This window comes from Periophthalmus magnuspinnatus, chromosome 13, assembly GCF_009829125.3.
Source record: "Periophthalmus magnuspinnatus isolate fPerMag1 chromosome 13, fPerMag1.2.pri, whole genome shotgun sequence".
Taxonomy (NCBI): domain Eukaryota; kingdom Metazoa; phylum Chordata; class Actinopteri; order Gobiiformes; family Gobiidae; genus Periophthalmus; species Periophthalmus magnuspinnatus.
In genome coordinates, this window is record NC_047138.1 from 10,631,966 (window position 1) to 10,651,940 (window position 19,975).

At 39.1% G+C, this 19,975-nt stretch overlaps 2 protein-coding genes across 3 annotated transcripts; both read right to left on the reverse strand.

Moving 5' to 3' along the window:
- Nucleotides 1–1,965: 1,965 nt before the first annotated feature.
- Nucleotides 1,966–9,823, reverse strand: mnta (MAX network transcriptional repressor a). Its single transcript, XM_033976765.2, is given in 7 exon segments — nt 1,966–2,995; nt 2,997–3,700; nt 3,785–3,977; nt 7,224–7,335; nt 7,436–7,477; nt 7,558–8,137; nt 9,600–9,823. Coding segments are annotated over 7 exon segments (1,737 nt in total). The 5' UTR covers nt 9,673–9,823; the 3' UTR covers nt 1,966–2,962.
- A 143-nt stretch (nt 9,824–9,966) lies between these two features.
- mettl16 (methyltransferase 16, N6-methyladenosin) lies at nt 9,967–19,555 on the reverse strand. 2 transcript variants are annotated; one of them, XM_033977437.2, is made up of 10 exons: nt 19,385–19,555; nt 19,113–19,242; nt 16,646–16,833; nt 16,400–16,540; nt 16,208–16,323; nt 15,888–16,030; nt 14,807–14,876; nt 14,466–14,555; nt 11,054–11,227; nt 9,967–10,942 (listed from the first exon to the last, which is right to left on the reverse strand). In XM_033977437.2, exons 2-10 carry the CDS (start codon nt 19,238–19,240, stop codon nt 10,373–10,375), a joined length of 1,620 nt encoding a protein of 539 aa, XP_033833328.1. In that variant the 5' UTR covers nt 19,241–19,242; nt 19,385–19,555; the 3' UTR covers nt 9,967–10,372. The 2 variants fall into 2 exon arrangements, with proteins under 2 accessions (XP_033833328.1, XP_033833327.1); XM_033977436.2 differs by having other exon boundaries at nt 9,991–11,227; nt 19,385–19,540.
- Between the last annotated feature and the right edge of the window lie 420 nt (nt 19,556–19,975).

Here is a 19,975-nt window from a genome sequence, read left to right on the forward strand (position 1 = left end):
AATGTTAATTTGGTCTTCCGCCAAATTTACATAAGTAGACTTGATTAAAGAATTGATTTGTTCATAAACTGACCTATTACCACTGCTCACTTCCTGCAGTCATTGTAAAAGGAAAACAAAAAACACATGAAGAACTGGGATAGAATGAAAATCAATGGGACAGAAGAATCATCAATAAAGAAGACACTAAAAATCTAACAAATCTATCAAATACCTAATCCTGTTGGACTGCAGATGGCGCTGTGGTTCTCACACTCCAGGTAGAAAGATGGGGCTAAAGCCATATTAACTTAGATGCCTGTAAGAGGAAATCCTTCTGAAGACATGAGCAGTGGAAACATGTCAAAGAAAACAAACTAGGTAAATATTAAGAATAATATAAACTGATGGTGCAGATGTTTCTACATTTATAGATTATTGTTCCATGACTATTTTGTTTGAACATCATATCTAATACGGTTTACATGTATGTACTGTTAATTAACTCACCTGAGCTAAAGGCACACTTTTCTTGTGCAACTTTTTTTTTTTAATAACTATGCATTGAATGGAATATTTAGGAATCAGTTTTGTTTGCATGTTCATATTTTCCACTTTTTCTCTTCTGTTATTTAAGCACTCTATATTTGTAGATTTTTATTTTATTTTATTTTTTTTAAATATCTTTCAATTGTCTTTATTTTTTTTAATATGCTAGGTTCATTTTTTGTTGTTTAACAGTTCACAATCAAACTGTAATTATAGTATATTTTACTCCCATCACAGCTAGACTGATATAAAATATGGTGGACTAACACTGCACATAAAAAGAGAACAAAGACAATACCCTTTATTGGTATAAAACTCCTGGGTTGAAATCTGTCTGTTTTTCGATTTCCTTTTTTTTTAAAGGACATCAATTTGAAATTTAGATGAAAGTTAATGTGTATGTAGTTTTCTCATTGCCTGAGCTTTTTTTCTTTTTCTGACTGTTCTTGAAAGAATAAATTGTACAAAATGGAGAGTGTATAGCCGGTGCAAATTCAGATGATGTACGTATGTATGATACTTAGTTTGAATACATTCCATAAACATTGTTTGCAGAATACATATTTTTGGTTTGTTTTATATTAAATGTGGCTTTTGTTATGCAATGGTATATTTATGAGCAAAATATAATTTAGATATGAACTGTGAGAAAAATACAACCTTTAATATTGTAATAAAGCGTAAAGCTTTACTGTTATAATTGTGTTGTGCTCTCATTTTCGCAGGTATGCTTCAATCCATCTATTTATTTTTCAGTCAGTTTATGCATTAAATCTTAATGTGAATATTTGTATTTGAGTATACACTCATTCAGTTTTAATGACAGAAATGTATATCAATTTATGAACTTATGGGTATTGGCAGATCCCAAAGTATCAATAAGGCATCACTACTGAAAAAAGTATCACTACAGAATTGAACCCAGACTTTCATAAAACAAGACAGATTCTTGTGATAAAAGACCACTTAAACAGCACATTCTACATTGTACCACCTTAAGGAGACTTATCACACATTTGTGAACAGAATACATTTTTATTTTTTTTTATACAAAGTGTTTTTCATTATCTTACAGCATATCATGATCTTTAGAGAATACAATTAGATCTAAATGCAGCTCAACACTTAAAAGTACTAACTTAAACTTTCACCATAGGGAAAACATATATTGTTGCCATTTCAAGTATTACAATCCCTTGTTTCATACATCAACCTTTACACATAAAAATCTTCATACTAAATTGTATATAATTTTGGACAAAATATCTAAATCATCACCAAGATGTCCAGCAGTTGATGTGGTCCCAAAAACGTGCAATGTCAAATAGACAAGGTAAAGCTGTAGATGAAACAAGCAACAATGTAATATACAAGATCTGTTATAAATCTTAATGTCACATGTGATAATTTATTCAAGAATCTATAACTTTTTTGGAAAAAAAAAAAAAAAAAATCCATACAAATGTGCTAACAATGGAACAGTACATTCCGATTTAATTGGTAGATTAACTAGCAAAGGCCATTGCTAAATGTTCAGGTTTGCTGCTTAATTATACTAAATACATTTCACAGTGCATCCTGAAACTAGCCATTAGTTTGTATGAGTGTTTATCCCAGAGCCATAAACCACAGCAGAGGTATTCCTAAATATGTTGCACTGAGCAAGTTTATAACATAAGACAGTACTCATGTGACCTGGTTTCAAATACTCAACAAATAACACAGATGTGGCATGCTCTGACAGAATGCAGGCACATACTCTACAACTTACATGACAGCACAGACACACAGCACAGGGCAAGGCTTTTGGATCTAATGACATTCAGTACCCTCTCACCAGAAAATGAACAATCTGATGATCTGCAGCGCTAGTGTTAAGAGCTTTCGAACTCTTTCATAATTTTAACATGAGAGATCAGACTGACGACATCTAATACTACTATAGCAGCATAAAAAAAACAAAACATTAATTTCACCCTTAGGTCAATGCACAGTGGCATATGACAAAAACAAAAAAAAAAAAAAAAGTAATTTGATTGTCAGTATTGTCATTGATAATAGTAAATATTAGATGTCACATTGCCACCTTCACAGAGGCACAAGTACTTCAGTATTTTAAAGAACTAGACAGCAGGTGGAGCCATTTCTATGTGCACGGTCTAGAAGGAGTCTAAATCCTGTGCAAAGTTTACCCCATGATTTCTTGACAACCACCTCCACTTGAGGGGAAGAGCTCTGCTAAATCACATCACACAGGCATAGAAGTTGGATATTCTAGGCTCTTAATGCTGTAGCTATTTCACAAGTAGGAAGACAGCTGTAAAAAGAACTAACAAGGTTTTTTGGCTTTTGTCATGTCTAATGCTTTTAGGAAACTTTGCACAGTAAAGACTGCTCTCCTGCACTATATTGGGTTAAGTGTATGCCCTGTGTATTAAGCCAGTTTCAGAATGCTTATAGGGAATGAATGAGGGCATGGTCACCATTGTTACCGGATTGAGTACTGTCTGACCCACAAGCTGCGTGTGATGAGTGACCATTTGTGCGCCCATAGTCGTCTGTTTCCCCACTATTGCAGCAGTAGATGGTTGGCTAGTTGCTGTGCCATTGAGGTGGGGATGGGCATGGTTCAGTGTGTGGGTGATGTGACCCACAATACCAGGCTGTGTGACAGCTACAGGTTGAGAATACAAGGCAGGTAGGTGAGTGACTGGGTGCACTGTGATATGGCTGATGGGCGATTGAGCTGGAGTCAAATGTACCGGGCCACTGCTTGTTGGGGGAGCCAAATGGGTGATGTGTTTAGGAGTCTGTATAACGTGGTTTAGTGTCTGGATGACCGAGGGGTGGGAGACGGAGGAATGGGCTATAACTGTGGGATGCAGAGCGGGGATGGGTCCCTTGGGTATGAGGGCCGAAGAGTTGGCGCTGGAGGAGATTGTTGCCGTTACTGTCTGGGTGAGGGCAGGTTTGAGCAGTGGCTGTGGGGGTGGCAAAGTGGGTGGTGGTGCTTTATGTTGGGTGATGCATGGACTGGAAGGCTGGGCTGGCTTCTCTGGAGGGGTGACTGTTTTCTGCAGCTCTGGTTTGGTCACCTGAGGAGCAGCAGGGGAGGGACTCTGCTCGAGCTCCATCTCATCATCAAGATCATCATCTAAAATGTCTTCACCTTCTGCAGTGCATCAAGGGTTACATTTAATTGAGAAGAAATTTACCAAAAATAAATATATTTTGCTTGTCGTTTTGGATACCATACCTGATGCTGTGGATGTTGAAGCCTGGTCTTCCTCAGGCTGCACAGTTTGTCTGAGGACACGGTCAATCTCCACCACATCCATCCATTGGCTCAGGTCGTTCTTCAGCTCTGCCAGACGCTGCTGTGTGGCAATCTTTTCCCTGGCCAGGCGCTCCATGTCATGCTCATATTCTTTCTCCTTGCGTTTTAACGTCTAAAAACAAATATAAAAAGTTAATTTGTGCATTAATTTTAATTAACCAAATGAACACAGAACAGGTTAATCATTGGTGTACCTTAAATGACAACAAAGTACAGAGACACACGCTGAAAGGAGGGGTAGTGGGAAGCTGTAGTTCAGTATAGAAAAGTGGGAGGGGCTTCTAGGCTGTAGCTTTCTGTGACCCAATTTCCCTTAACCCATCAGCTGACACAGGACATGATTAAACAGACTTCCATGGAAAGCCTGACTAAAAGTGTCAAAGCAAACTAAAGACTGTACACCAAGAATGACGAGAGCGTACACCAAGAAAATACAATGCACACATTGATACATAAGCTAATTCTATCCAGCCAAGCCCATGACAGTTCTTATTGCTTCTAACATGCACGCAAAATGGCACAAGCAGACGACTCATGAACCATAAATAAATAACCATAGAGTGAAGCGTATCATGGTATTTTCATTTGACAAAGTTGAAGTATATCGGCTTATTGTTCTTTGCTTTGCTCTTACAGTATGATGTACTAAAATAACCAAAGACGGACAAAAGGCAGACCTCGTGTAATTCGGCACCTGTCTCTAGTTCTTATCCAGGATTAGAACAGCACAGGCCAATCATCTGGCACTCTTCCCCACAAGCGCAAACTTGGGAGGCAGGCTACACTTGTGGCCATCACAAAATACTACTTCATGAGCACAAATATGAAATATGAAATAAAAAAAAAAACACTGAAATATTGTTTCATTCAGCAGGTAACAATGTGACATATGCTAAACTGAGAGTGCGGACACATTTTCCATCAGTAAAATGCGGGTTGAATCAGGACACATTTTCTGAAAGGCCCCATCAGTGGTCTCCATGGAAACATGTCAAGCTCTCTCAAAGGCTGTGTACACCCAAACACTGGACAGGTGATTGTCAATCTTTTCCAAATTCAGCATGTTTTGTGGGAAAAATTAATACAGAGGAATGAAGAGAAATGACAAAATATAAAATAATCCACTAGCAATGGGGGGAATTGTAAAAGTAAGATAATGTCTTTTTGTTCTTCCTTTATTTATTCTTGATTTGTAAGGGACCATGTACAAATTAATTCATCTTACAAAAGAAGAGATGCTTTGTACCAGATTTAGCTACTGGTATTTTCCATCTGCAATCCCTTTACAAATCTGCTTTGTAATATTATAACTATATGTTATAAAGGCTTATAGTACAAACTATGTCTAACCCAAAGCCAAGAGAAAAAAATGAATGAGAAAAACTAGACCCATTTCCTCACAAGTTACATACAGGTAGTCAGTAGAAAACAGGCAACCTAATGAAAAAGAGGTGAAGAGACATGGAAGTGAGGAATAAATTGCAAATGGATACCATGTGACTGAAGCATTTAAATTATGTCGCCAGGTTGGTAGGACAAAGCTCATGTGCATGAGGCCGCACCTCTAAGCCTTTGAACCTCCGTCTCAAAGAGAGCCAAGGTCCCGCCTCAGCCTTGTTTGTGTGAAAATCTAGATCAGCGCACGCAGAGGGTGCATTATGTGTGTGTATGTGTATAAAGTAAACACTGCTCCAGTGTTGTCACCAGCAATGCGAGTGGCGAGCACATGGCCTCAGTGAGAACAGGGGAGGGAGGGTGCAGGGAGCTGAGGATTGAACAGCAATACAAGCTGTACTCCCTGACTCACTTTTGCAGCAGAAACACAAGGCTGGGTTTCTTAAAGAGCCAGGAGCACTAGGGCCACGTTGCAGGCATGCTCTTTAGTTGGCCTGACTGATCAGGTCTTGTGACAATGCAGTAACTATGAACCCTTGTCTTATTGTGCCTTTAAGCTGAAACTAAAAGCTTCATATTGTGCCTGATGACAAGAAAACAGCCTTTCTTTGGGAAAAAAGAAAATTGTGTTGGGTTGCACAGGTCAAACTAGCCAAAATAGTGCTCCATGTACTAAGAACATTGCATAAATTCTGTCCCAGAAAAACACCTTTTGACAAAGACTGGTTAAAAAAAACAAAACAAAAAAACCCAGAATTGAGTCAGTTATGTTCTAACTCATTCGGATGTATTTTAGTTGTACCAAACAGATGGAATGGCTTTCATTTGGAGACAAGCCCTGAGAAATTTGTTCAGTGCTCCGAGAGGAAGTGAAGCGCGAGCAGAGTAAACCGAGCCTTGTGTTTACTGCTGTATGTTCCCTCCCCGCTGCTGCTGCTAAGCCTTGTGGTACGGCTAGTCCTGCCTGTTGTAGCATGGGGTGGGGGCGCAGCACAGGGGTGACGTCACGCAGCTCAGGCTAGCCATGTGCTTGCTGCTCATGTGGCTCAGAGAGGGAAGGAGATGGGTGGGGTAAAGGGTGGCTGAGGAGAGAGGAGGAGCTCCGACTGTCTGAGTCACATAGACAGATTTTGAAACAAAGCCAATTGTTGATTAACCAATATCTAATTTAAGACATTATTACATGGAAAGCTCTACAAGAAAAAAAGAACACTGAGAATTTGTCCTTAAAACACACAAAATGAGAACATGTTCTTACTTATTTAAAATAATAACCACAGCAGCTACTTATTTCTAATAGTGAGTGACAGGCTTTGCAAGAACCAGCCTCACATCAGAGATGTATGTCTAAACTCTATGCAGGTTAAGAGAAATGAATTTATAAACATGTATAGTGTTCTTTTTTGTGCTGATGTCCAGTTGTATCTTGCAAAATAAAAGGTTTTACAGCTAGAGAGGCAAAAGAGCCAGGTCAGTCTGCCAGCAGAACACAACACACTGAACACCGTGTTGCTTAATCACACAGAGCGGGCAGAGGGAGGGGACTGGGTGACAAGCTGCACCCACGCTGTCCTAGTTTTTCCCTTCATATCCTCATACTGAACAGCACAATCGCTTCATGTCAGCTCGCAAAACTTTACAGCAATTAAAATTAACTTTTGAAAAGAAAATTCTCAACATTACATTAATATAACACAAATACTATTAATTTCATACTGTAGATAATCACATTTAATCCTAAAAAGACAAACAAAGTAGGCCAGTAATAGACCTTTGGACTGGCTGAATCTAAAGGTTCTTCTGAAAACAGCCTGATTCGCACAACAAATTAAGTACTTCAGAGATGGCAACTACCATCATCAAGATGTTTGCCCTCCACTAGATTGCATATCAGGCATGAACAGTCAGCATGCATACACTCCAGCTCCTGACAAAACAAAGGAATAAGGAATTGCCATCCTACCTGAATGTATCTTAGGGCACTTCTTAACACACTCAGATTTGAGGTCTTCTTTTCATCAACATTAGGAATATTCTTTCTCAGTGTTTCAAAGCACTCCTTCAAGTGAGCCCGCCTAACAAAGCATAGAAATACGGTAAGCAATTAATGCTTAAACTACAATATACCACCGAGCTGATAAAATATACAATAATATACATTTGTAATAAACAAACCTGTTCTTCTCAAGCTTGTTATGGACCTCTCTTGTACCTGCCCTATATGAGCAAAGATAATAAATTGTTGTGGATATAAACTATTTATACATACAAAGTTCAAGACTTTGTAATCAACTCACCCCCCGGGACGCTTTTTACTGTCCAAAAGTCGGGAGTCATCGAGGGGGCTGCTTCGGCTGACGGACCCGTTAAGGATGGGGCCATGCTGCAGTAACGTGCCTGACTGAGGAAGTACTGCTTGAGACGGAGAGGGAGAAACGATAGACCCAGTGTAGCGGTGGATAGAATGTTGAGGAGTCTGCTGCTGAACGCTGGTGTTAGCAGTTTGACCTATGAAGTGATGCTGGTGGTTGTGCAGGGGCTGTTTATGATTTGTACTGGGGGCTGAGGTGGGGTGGTGATCTGGTCTGGGCAGTGGGGAGCAGGGCAGCCCAGATGGATTCTGGTCCTCATTAAACAGGGACTCTCTCTTTGTAGAGGGCAGGGGTGCTACAGGTAGACTTGGAGAGACGCTGTGACTGGGAGTGACCACAGGTATAGGGATGACCGTAATGGGAACAGAGGCTGGAGGCATTGGTGGCTGTATTAAAGCTGGATGACATCCCTGGGCTTTTGTTATATTATTACAGTGGACTGTTGAGTTAGGGATCACTCCAGAGGTCTTCTGCTCCCGTAGCAGCTTTTCCTTAAATTCATCTTCTGTGGGAAAGCAAAAAAAAAACAAAAAACTAAAACAGCCACCCATCACCACCAAATGTTCTACATAGTTACAATGTGGAAAGAACCTCAAATACCATTTACATTCATTTGACTAAACTTTTTTTTTTTTTTTAACAACACTTAGATTTTTAAAAAGTGGAAAATCAGTTGGAAAAGCTTCATCAAACTTTACATCATTTGTTATGCTGGAACAGTCATTTAATTCTGCCTCTGGAGAAGAACAAGGTGTTCCCTGACCTGTTGTTATTTTGAAATAGCTTGTTTTGTTTTTATTCGAGGATGTGTTTACCAAACTGATTAGTAGAGGAAAACTACGGGAATTCATAAAACAAAAGGGGTTTTCTGTTCCCATTATATAACTGCCAATGTAAATGCATAAAGAAACACTGCCCTACTTTCGTCCAAAGTGGCCTGCTCTACAGGCTCAAGAAGGGAGGAGGACTGCTCCCAATGCAGAGGCAGACAGGGAGATTAGATTAGTGTGCCGCGGGAGATCTCACTATTTTTTTAAGTTAGCGCAAGATTCTTACACAGTACAAACTACACTTTGTCCGTAGCAACACACGCATATCACAGTAGTTTGAACCCCTTTTGAGCTCGCATAATAATGTTAACAATAGTGAAGAGAAGCGAGCGTTCGTCTTTGCAAACAATCTTTGTGAGGGGTTGCCCGGCATGCACGTGGTGAAAGGGGCGGTCCTGAGGCTGGGAGGCGTGCTCGGTATGCGCACGTCACGAACAGACACCGAGCAACACCAGCGACTATTAAGAACAACTTTAATATTTACTAACTACACAATCACTTACAAAACGTACGGACAGTCTTTTAACTTAACAATAAAGTACTGACCCTTCTGCCAGCTGTACGTTGAAAACACAGATTAAATATAACCAAGCCTGAGCGGCGGTCTCTAAATTGTTATTTGATTCTTAGCGGACCGTGTCAGCTCATTATGTAAAACGACATTGGCATTCCCCGCGCCACCGCCCTTGTCATCATACTTAACTATTATATTATGTTGTTTGCTGCAAAGCAAAGCAAAACTTACAATTTCATGTCAGTTTAATTCAAGTTTTGTTCACATAGGGGTCAATGAAGTCGGTTTGTGCAACAGCCCAAGGTTCGATGAACGAAGTTTAATGCACAACTGCAGTGTCTTATCAGAATAAATGCTTAAAAACTTCAGAACCAGAGCAGAAACAAACCTACATGATAAAAGGAGGGACAGAGGAAATGCGTGCGCGAAACTGACACATATTCAGTAAAGTGCTTAGAATAGACATAACGTTTCTCAATTTTTGGCGCAATCTATTTATCCTCAGGTAATACATATCCAGCGAACATTTAGTAAAATCAACATTTTCTGGCCAAAGAGGCTTGTATTTAAACATTAGTGTTTGAGCAATAGCGCAATTTTATTATGACAAATGCCCCACTTACCACGTGCTTTCTGTTGTTGCAGAGCTTGCAATTCTAAAAACTTGGCAGCCTCCAGAAGCGTTTCGATGCTCATTCCGAACACTGTATTTTAAAAATGAGTAGAAAAGGAAGCAACAAACGCTAATTGCGCCCAAGTACTACAGAGAGGTTCCCAGTCTAAAACTGGCCAGGGGTAATTTGACACCCCCTCAGCAAGAACTCCACCACTTACGTTGCAGAGTTACAAACAAGATGGCGCTCAAAGTAGTAGGAACAAATAAGGTTTGTGAATCATGCAGCGTTTGAGACCGCCCTCTGACCAGGGCCACTCCCTCTCAAATACAATAAACAGGGACGATATAAAATACGGTTCTGGATTCAGAGAATATACTTTGCGCTATAGATAACAACGTTTATTAGAAGAATAATACAAATAACATGGCACACATTTGTCTAGATTAATTATAGTGTAAACGTTTGTGTACAACTGGTATGAGGGGCAGCCTGATGTGAATATGGAACTTGTATGTCCTGTTGATTGGACAAGTCATGGAACCTGCAAACTGAACACGTAAGTGTCTAAGAAAGCAATTTAGATTGCTTGCTCAGCTAAAACCAACAGCCAACTGTTAAACACTTTATCTTTAAAATATCCAGAGGCAAATAAAAGGAAATGTTTTGCCCTCTTGTGGTGTTACAGTGCGTTACACCATAATTAAACAAAAATAAATATTTTGTATCATTAATACCAAGAGATCCAAACACTAAAAGCTGTGCACACTAGAGCTACACATTTACCTTGCCACAGACCTCAACAGTGTGTTCTTAAGGTACGTGCAAAGTTGGTTCATTAGATCTTTGTTCTGACCCTCCACCCAATGCAACTCCACTAACACATCTTTCTCCTCAAGCATAACATTCAGCAAACATTTGAACAGGAACTGCGAAACTGCACCATGGCTACTGAGCAGCTGTAAAGGCGAATCATTTTCTGTAGTAAGTCCTTCCTTTGGACTTGTGTCCATTACAGTATCAGTGCTGGTATTGACCTTGTTCATGTGGTCAGATTCAGGCTCTATTTGTTCCTTTGGTGCTTCTCTTTTCACAGGTTGAGTTTGACAATTTTGCTCTGGGCTACCAGCAACTTGTACATTTACTTTTGTGTTGCAATCACTTGTAGAGGGGCATGGTGCTGTAGTTGCAGCAGTATTTTGGAGACTAGCACTTTGTGGGGCTCTAGGAAGCTCTCGTAACTGTCGTTTCTGTTCACGTCGTCTCTGACGTCCATGGATCCATGTGTTCTCCACAGCTGTCAAAAATAGGCTCTGTTCTTGCTTTCTGCATGGGGCGTGCTTAAACAGCACCTGAGGATCAAAATAAGGTGAATGTTTGAAATTGTCTATGGTCTGCTGTCTATATAATATACAATATAATGATTTATTTAAGGATAAAATTCTGTCTTTGTCATAGCTTACTCGTAGCTCAGTTAAAGATTTTTCCAGAAGAGAAGTGACACTTTCCACAGGGCAACCACCAGCGCAGCCCAAAGCAGAGGCCTTTGTCTGGAGCTCCTTCAGCCCTGCCTCTGGAAGTGTGAATGACAGTGGTTTCCGGGCCTTCTCCAGTTTACGTTTCTTACTGGGGGGAGACTAAAAAGGGAAATGCAATTTGGTTATGTACATTTTTTTAAATTTACATATTTATAGGCTTTTAGGCAAGTATAATTTCCCAACACACCCTTTACCCATTCAGGCAGCCTTCAGGTGATGCTCATGGCCCTATCACATCAGCCTGGTGCCATCAATTTGCAAAATTTTTACACCACTGGAGTGTGACAATCCATAAATACTCAAATAAGAAATGTTCTATTCTGAACCAGAAGGTGGAGCTATAGACCAGCCTTACCTAAGCTAAACGAATGGAGCAGACTTTTATAAAATCAACAGGGATGATATGCTGCCATGGCAGTAGAGGTTACTAAAACACACTATTGCAAACATTTATGCTTACTGCAGAAAATATGTCAATCAGTAGCCAGGTGTCCTCGGCACTGTAGCCTGATGCCAACGATCATGGAGAGTCAGTGGGGGGGTCTGCTCCACCACTGAGCTTGATAGAACTGACAGACTGACCTACAATTAAAGGGAAGGAACATACTGGCCTCTGCATACATGGTGCATAATCTTAGTTTAAACACTCCATTGTGTCCCGGGAGTGTCTGTTGTTTCATTATTCATTTATTTTTGAATTATTATTTGTCACTAATAGTCTAGTTTAGTTTCCCTCTTGGTTTCCATGTTTTGGTGTGTCAGCTGACTGATGAGTAGAAACACCTGGTAGGGTAGGACTGCACCACTGGAACTGAGCCAGAGGGGGAATTAGGCCATTTGCCTTGTTTTATGTTTTCAATAGTTGAAATAGCATTATATTGCTTTGAATACAGCATATAATAATTAGTGCTATTTTGATATTTTATTTTGGGCAAATAATTTACTCTTTTTCCAACATCTGGCCCAGTGTGCCAGATTTATACTAGATTATACATATATAGTGAGGCAAATAAGTATTTGCCTGTGATTTTGCAAGTTCTCCCACATAGAAATCAAAGAGGGGTCCGCAAATTTCATTTTAGGTGCATGTCCACTGTGACAGACATAATCTAAAAAAATATAAATCTGGAAATCACATTGTATGATTTTCAAAAATAATTGATTTGTATGTTACTGCTGCAAATAAGTATTTGAACACTTGAGAAAATCAATGTTAATACTTGGTACAGTAGCCTTTGTTTGCAATTACAGAGGTCAAACGTTTCCTGTAGTTTTTCACCAGGTTTGCACACACTGCAGGAGGAATTTTGGCCCACTGCTCCACACAGATCTTCTCTAGATCAGTCAGGTTTATGGGCTGTCGCTGAGAAACATGGAGTTTGAGCTCCCTCCAAAGATTTTCTATTGGGTTTAGGTCTGGAGACTGGCTAGGCCACTCCAGAACCTTGATATGCTTCTTACGGAGCCATTCCTTGGTTATCCTGGCTGTGTGCTTCGGATCATTGTCATGTTGGAAGACCCAGCCATGACTCATATTCAATGCTCTAACTGAGGGACGGAGGTTGTTCCCCAAAATCTCCCAATACATGGCCCCGGTCATCCTCTCCTTAATACAGTGCAGTCATCCTGTCCCATGTGCAGAAAAGCCCAAAAGACCCCAAAGCATGATGCTACCACCCCCATGCTTCACAGTAGGGATGGTGTTCTTTGGATGGTACTCATTCTTCTTCTTCCTCCAAACACGGCAAGTGGAATTAAGACCAAAAAGTTCTATTTTGGTCTCATCTGACCACATGACTTTCTCCCATGACTCCTCTGGATCATTCAAATTGTCATTGGCAAACTTAAGATTGGCCTGGACATGTGCTGGTTTAAGCAGGGGAACCTTCCGTGCCATGCATGATTTTAAACCATGACGTCTTAGTGTTTTACTAACAGTAACCTTGGAAACTTTTTTCAGCTTTTTTCAGGTCTTTGACCAGCTCCTGCCATGTAGTTCTGGGTTGATTCCTCACCTTTCTTAGGATCATTGAGACCCCACGAGGTGAGATGTTGCATGGAGCCCCAGTACGAGGGAGATTGACAGTGGTGTTTAGCTTCTTCCATTTTCTAATAATTGCTCCAAAAGTGGATCTTTTTTCACCAAGCTGCTTGGCAATTGCCATTGCTAATTTAGGATAATAAGTGGAGTGGAGGTGGACTTTTTAAAGGTGGACTAACAGGTCTTTGAGGGTCAGAATTCTAGCTGATAGGTGTTCAAATACTTATTTGCAGCAGTAACATACAAATAAATTATTTTTAAAAATCATACAATGTGATTTCCAGATTTTTTTTTTCAGATTGTCTCTCACAGTGGACATGCACCACTGTGAAGATGAAAATTTCAGTCACACACACACCCCCACACGCACACATGTATGTAAACTTCTGACTTTGAAGAAAGTAATAAATTGTCTAAAAAATCCTTCTCTCTTATTCTGGCATTTAGCAAATAGAAATAATTTTGGTAAATTTTAACTGACCTAAAACAGTAAAAGTTTAGTGTGATTTCATGTTAGACAGTGAGGAAAAAAAGCAAATGTGTCTTTTTATAAAATGTATGTAAACATCTGGTTTCAACTGTAATTATGTTGTTATATGTGAGTGGACAGGTTCTTCTCATCCAAACACATTTCTTTCTCTGTGTTAACTTGTATATGACAAATTAATCTAAATCAGCATCACTGTATTTCCACATAATTAGATGTAATAAATAATTTCACCTTATGCATAAACACATGTAGTAGTTTAGCAGATATACAATACATGTACTGTAAAATGTGAGATGGACCTTTATATGGTCATACGAGTTAAGTAGGTTACAGCTGCTGTGCATGTCACATGTTATAATTCAAATGTTGCATTCAAGACCACTTTATAGACATCTCATACACACCAATGGAAGGAACTGGTCTACCATGCATAGAATAGTACACACAAAAGCCACTGTAGTGTAAGCATGTGTACACACACGCTCCAGGGTCTGCCTGATAATGATGCTGAGCAGCTCCCATGTGAAAATGATGGTGAATGTGTGTGCTAGCGGAAGAAGGGCGGTGGATGGGGCAGGGGGAAATATAGGCCAATTTTTCTGCACAACTGCTTTTAGGTTGGAAAGCCAACTGGGAGATATCGAAGAAGAAAAACACTATATTGTATCTGCTTTGATCAACGGAAAAACAGGACCCATTCTATCCACACAGACATACAGCAATTTAAAAGTGCAGATTTAAGTTTTAAACTGTATATTGTATACTACACTTTTTCTTGAGGATAAAGTAAGAAAGAGGAGACTTACTGGAACAATCACATCGTCATAGAAACTCCAGGCCAATGCCCAACGCATAGTGCGCCCCTGGCAGAATTCTGTGTATGTCACTTTGGGTACCTGAGATAGAACAAAATTTTATTTATAGTTTATTTATAGGACTGAGCCAATGTCAGCAAATTACTAAGATGATCACCCACAGAACATGTTTACATCATGAGTTGTTTCATAAACTATTATTATGCATTTAATTAAATGTTACATTCAATGTGGATCAAATATATAAAATGTTTTTTAGGATTGCTCATATAAATAATGAATTGCCACCTATTTAGAGTAAAAATAGGTTTTAAGTAAGCCAGACTACCAACCCCTTGTTTTCTCAGCTCCTCTTTCAATGGTGCCAGGCTACATTTCTTCCCCAACATACAGCTGTACCACCTGAACACAAAGTTTACATTATATGGTTGAAAGAGTTCAAAACCTGAGCATCAGAAAACCGGCAACACAAAACACTGAAAAATTAAGAGAAGATAAGTGAATGAAAAAACAAAAAGCACAGGTTTGTCTCATGGTTATGGAAAGATCAATAAACAGAGTGCCCACAGCTTTCATTTCTCTACAATACCTTATATGTTGCCTGGTTAAGAATGTCCTCTAGTCTGCACTGAAACAACCCGGAGTCACTTGGGTTAAAACATGGGACTTCTATGTCCCTCATATCTACATTTTATATATGTATTATTGTATGTGTATATATATATATATATATATATATATATATATATATATATATATACACATATACACACACACACACACAATAATACATATATAAAATATAAAATAATGCACACAGCTGTGTAATACAAACTTAAAACATATTCTTGAAGTTGAAAGGAGGAGTATTGACATGAATTTTTGGGCACCCCTAGCACAGCTATCGTGCTGTCATTCTTAAGTGTTACATAGGGACGCACATGGCTCTTTACTCCAAGTAAAATGTTATACAAGTAGATCAGGACAGAGAGCTGCAGTCAGATATAGACATAAATATATATTTTACAATACAATTCATGGTACAAAAAACAAATTTTGTCATTTACAAGAATGCTACCCGACCTTTATACAGCGAATCACCAGTTTTAATGGTCCAAACCTTTCCAAATATTGTTTATACTTTCTGTAAACAGGTGTTTTGAGTTTCAGTGTAATTACCTCCTCTGTTCAGATAGATACAAGGCAGTGTCAGTTGACAGACCTAGACGACTGAGAGATTATGCAGTTAACTTTCCAAATACCCTCAATCAATTTGCATTTTTATTAGAGAAGGCTGTAACTTATTTATGTTAAAAATATATCATGCTGATACCCCCAATGTCTACAATTTTAAGTCATCAAAGTAATATTGATCTGTGTAGAACTGCTTTTGTATGGTGTTCATGTATTTACCGTAAGCGTTTCTTTAACTGCAGACTGTCGTGAATGATCCTCTTCACAAACTCGAGCTCTCCACCCTCCGCCATGATCTCCGTCACCCCACCCGTGTTCACTGAGCTGGGAGGAGGCCGTCTAGAGTTTCTGGAGTTGACCCCCTGGAGAGAGAAAAAAAGTCAGACACAGATTAAGAAGAAATCCTATTACCATCTCTAACCATACACAAACACTTGCTCTGGCTACTATAAAAATGTGGTAAGAAGATGACAGATGAGGATGACAGAGAACAATACTCTTTGTTTTGTGAAAAAACAAAACAAATAGGGAACTGGTACCTTTGCTTCCAGCTGATTTGCAAAAAATGGCGGGTTGCACATACAGAAGTCATAAACAATCTCCGTCTCCTCTTTTAAAGCATCCATGAGTAAAGTCTTCTTTGGGACCTTCACAACTGATTACCCAAACTAGAGTGAGAATTGTTTATAAATGGTATTCTGGTAAAAAAATAAAACAAAGACACCACTCACCTTTTATAAGGTCTGACAAATTATTTTGCTCCACATTTTTCTTGGCATAGTCAAAGCAAATGTCATCCACCTCTGTAGCTAGAAAGTACCAACCATTCATTGTGGCTCCCAATAAAGGGTATATGCAAGATGCCCCAGTGCCTAAAGGAAAAGGTTTTTATTAATTACTTTATTTTCAGTGCTGAAAAGCAGAAGTGCTATGGACTATGGACAGTAAGATGTCATTTATATGCATTTTTTGTGTACCAATATCAATGCCACGGCGTAGTTGCTTTTGACCATCAATAAGGTCCTCCACCCAGTGAATGTAGTTGAGACGTAAAGGGACTGTGGGTATGAGGCGCTCCAGAGGAATCTCAATGGTCAAACCAAAGTCTTCTTTAAGCAAAGTGCAAGTCAATGCCCGAACTGCCTCTGGCTCTTTGAAATTGATGCTAGACAGAAATACATAACAGTGAAGTTTAAAGTTCTATCCACAAGATTACAAAATACAATTAAATTTTTGCATGATACATTTATATTGCATGATATTTATTAATATCTAGTATAGACACAGAAGGATATTTAAGTACATGTACAATATTTGGTGCACTCCTGATGTCCTCCAACTACATGCTGTGGATAGCAACAACTAATGACTCATGGCAAACAGGTGTTCATCTTGAACAAATGAGAAACTATTTACCTATCCAGACTCTCATCAATCTTACAAATGTGTCTACACCCGATGAAGACATTAGCTTAATGGACTACATTTATCAGCAGTTAAGACCAGTGACCTGGTGGAGGAGGGCTCACACCTGCCCCTTTTGGGAAAAATGCAATAAAATGAACCAGTGAGAACCTACCTGGCTAAGACAGTATTTGAAAAGCAAAATGTGCATGAATGAACTGTATCCCCATTATTTTCTCACTTGACTCCACAGTACAGCTCCTATCCCTTTTATCTGTCCAGCAAATATCTCATGCCCTCTCCCAGTTGTCCTCTGAGGCATCATTAGGATCAATATTCAGAGGCTGCTGTGGCCAAACTCTATTTTTAGGCATAGTGTGTGTGCTTGCAGACCCATCCATTCTATCAGCAGTCCTGACACATCTCCATGGCAACACCACCTACTGAAGAGATGAGTAGAGCACGCAAATCCGGCCACGCTGGAGCAATGGCTGAAGCTGGAGTGAGCGTGAGAGTGCCCGTGGTTCTACGCATGTGGTGCTACGTAGGTGTGGCTTTACGCAATGCATAATTTTGTTTGGTGATGCCCGAAATACAGGGACAAATGATGTATATAAATGTATACATGAGATCAAAGTAAAGACAACAAGCAGCCTTCCCAACTAGTTTTTTTAAGTGAAATGCAATAGCTCAAGGTTATTATTAAGGAAAAGGGTCCTCACAATAGTGGCCAGTTTACTGCTGAGGTAAACAGCTCTGTCTCACCTCTATCACACACCATCAACATGAAAGAATACATGCAGTGTACACAGAACCTGTCTTCACAGAGGGATGACCTTCTAACTATTTCACCTGGTGTGTTATGTGCTGATCACAGTAAACATTTTTACTCACGCCAGGATTTTAAACCGAGAAAGACATCATCAATTCTTGGAGTTAGTAACATATCACACAGTCATATACAATTAACAGTTGACCATATAATAAAAATAAGGGGTCAGCTCATTGAAATGTATCATTTTTGCTTAAGGAATTGACAAGCATTTCTACTTGAAAGTCATCTTTTCTGATAATTTCTTCAAAGCTTTGGACAATATTTCAATTTCACTGTAAACATTTACGCAGTCTTTAAGTAAATCCTATATAGTTGCTTTAGTTAAATTCATATCACGTATTGGCTCTCTGCTCAGTACCTTGATATGCCTTCATAATTACATAGCAAATGAGTGTGATTGTATTAAATTACAAAAGTATGATGATGCTAATCTAATCAGCGTGTCAGTATAGTTACTTTAATAGAAGTTATCAATTACAACAATTTCATGGTGCTCATATTGTACAAGAGCAGATGTTATAACCAGAAGTGGATAACCATGGTTCATCCTGTTTGTATGAAGATGGTCTGGACCAGTGATTCCCATCTTTTTTTTTCCTTGAAGCCCACCTTGCTCATACCACAGACTTGCTGGTCCCCTCAATCCAAAACTGTGCCCCCCATAAAGAGTTTACACAAGTTGTTTACAACTTGTGTAAACAACGTTGTACAAGATGAAATTTACTAACAATAATTAGAGACAAATAACAGCAATTGGGATCTCCAAGATCCTCCCCACATTTCCAGTCATTTCTGGGATTATTACCGTTTAATTTCCACAATTATTATTTTTGATGAAATTAACTTAACCACATAATGCTCTGGGGAGCCCCTATCCTGTTCAGAGATCCCAGTGGTCTTTAGCACAATTAAACACTGCTGTTGTTCAATACAAAAAGAAACGAAAATATGCAGGTTAGGCATCGATGAATATGGACTGGAAATAATAATATACAAAGTACTGTTAGTCTAACAAGCATTTGGACATATTGGAATCATAAATAGTAGGCCTATTAGTTTATACAATTAAATCTGTTACATTTGAAAGCGTATTGCTGTCAGTCCCAACAAGATTACCCTAATCACATGTTTTCTATTTGATAACAAAATTGGCCATCCATCTCACTTTAGGTTTTCTTTATTATCCAGTTTGAGAGGTAACTTACACCGGTCGTCCCACCAGGCTGGTCTGCACATGCTGCTGGAACTCAGGATACTTGGCTGCTAGGTAGGCGAAGTCTGGGGGTTTATCTTTGTACCGGTTCCGGGGATGCATTGACTTGTTAAGAGCCATGACTGAAACACATGTTAAATAGTACTGCCTTATTAAACCCTTACTATATCATGATCCGAGTTCAAATCAAAGTGTATTCAAACTTGGCTCACGTAAATGAAACATGCTAAAATGAAGCTAACGGTTTCGCCATGTGCGCCCTACCTTGAGCGTCTTGATACAATCCAAAAATGCTAGATTATCTACTGAGATTCAGAAGTAATTTCATTTATGCACGAGTCGACAAACTACTCTTGGGTTAACACAACTTGTGTAAACAACGTTGTACAAACGTTTTTACTTTCGGCAAAGCTTTTCCTGGTTTCCCATGACGTCACATGTACGTACACCTCAGCGTGATGACAAAGAATTTCAGAAAAAAAAGGACACGTAATAGTTTTATTTTCTTTTATTGCAAACAATTATGAGAAATAGGGTAAAGCCTGGCTGTTTGCTGAAGATTGAAGCCGGACAGTGAAAACAAGCTCCCTAAAGAGGTTGTTTGGTCTTGGGTCCCTTGGAATAGAAAGAATGAGTATGTTGTGGGGGAATTTGAAGGCCAATAAAAACGGACTATATCTTTCATTCCAACTAATTTAAGCAGCACAAAACACATCCTCCAAGGACCATTTCCTTGTTTTAAATTTACCGTTTTATATTAACTTGGAATGTAGCGTGTCCCTAAAGAGTATTGAAAGCTGCTCCTATTTGAAAAACAAAAACGACCGTCAGTTGATTGTCTCCTTTTTGTCTTTA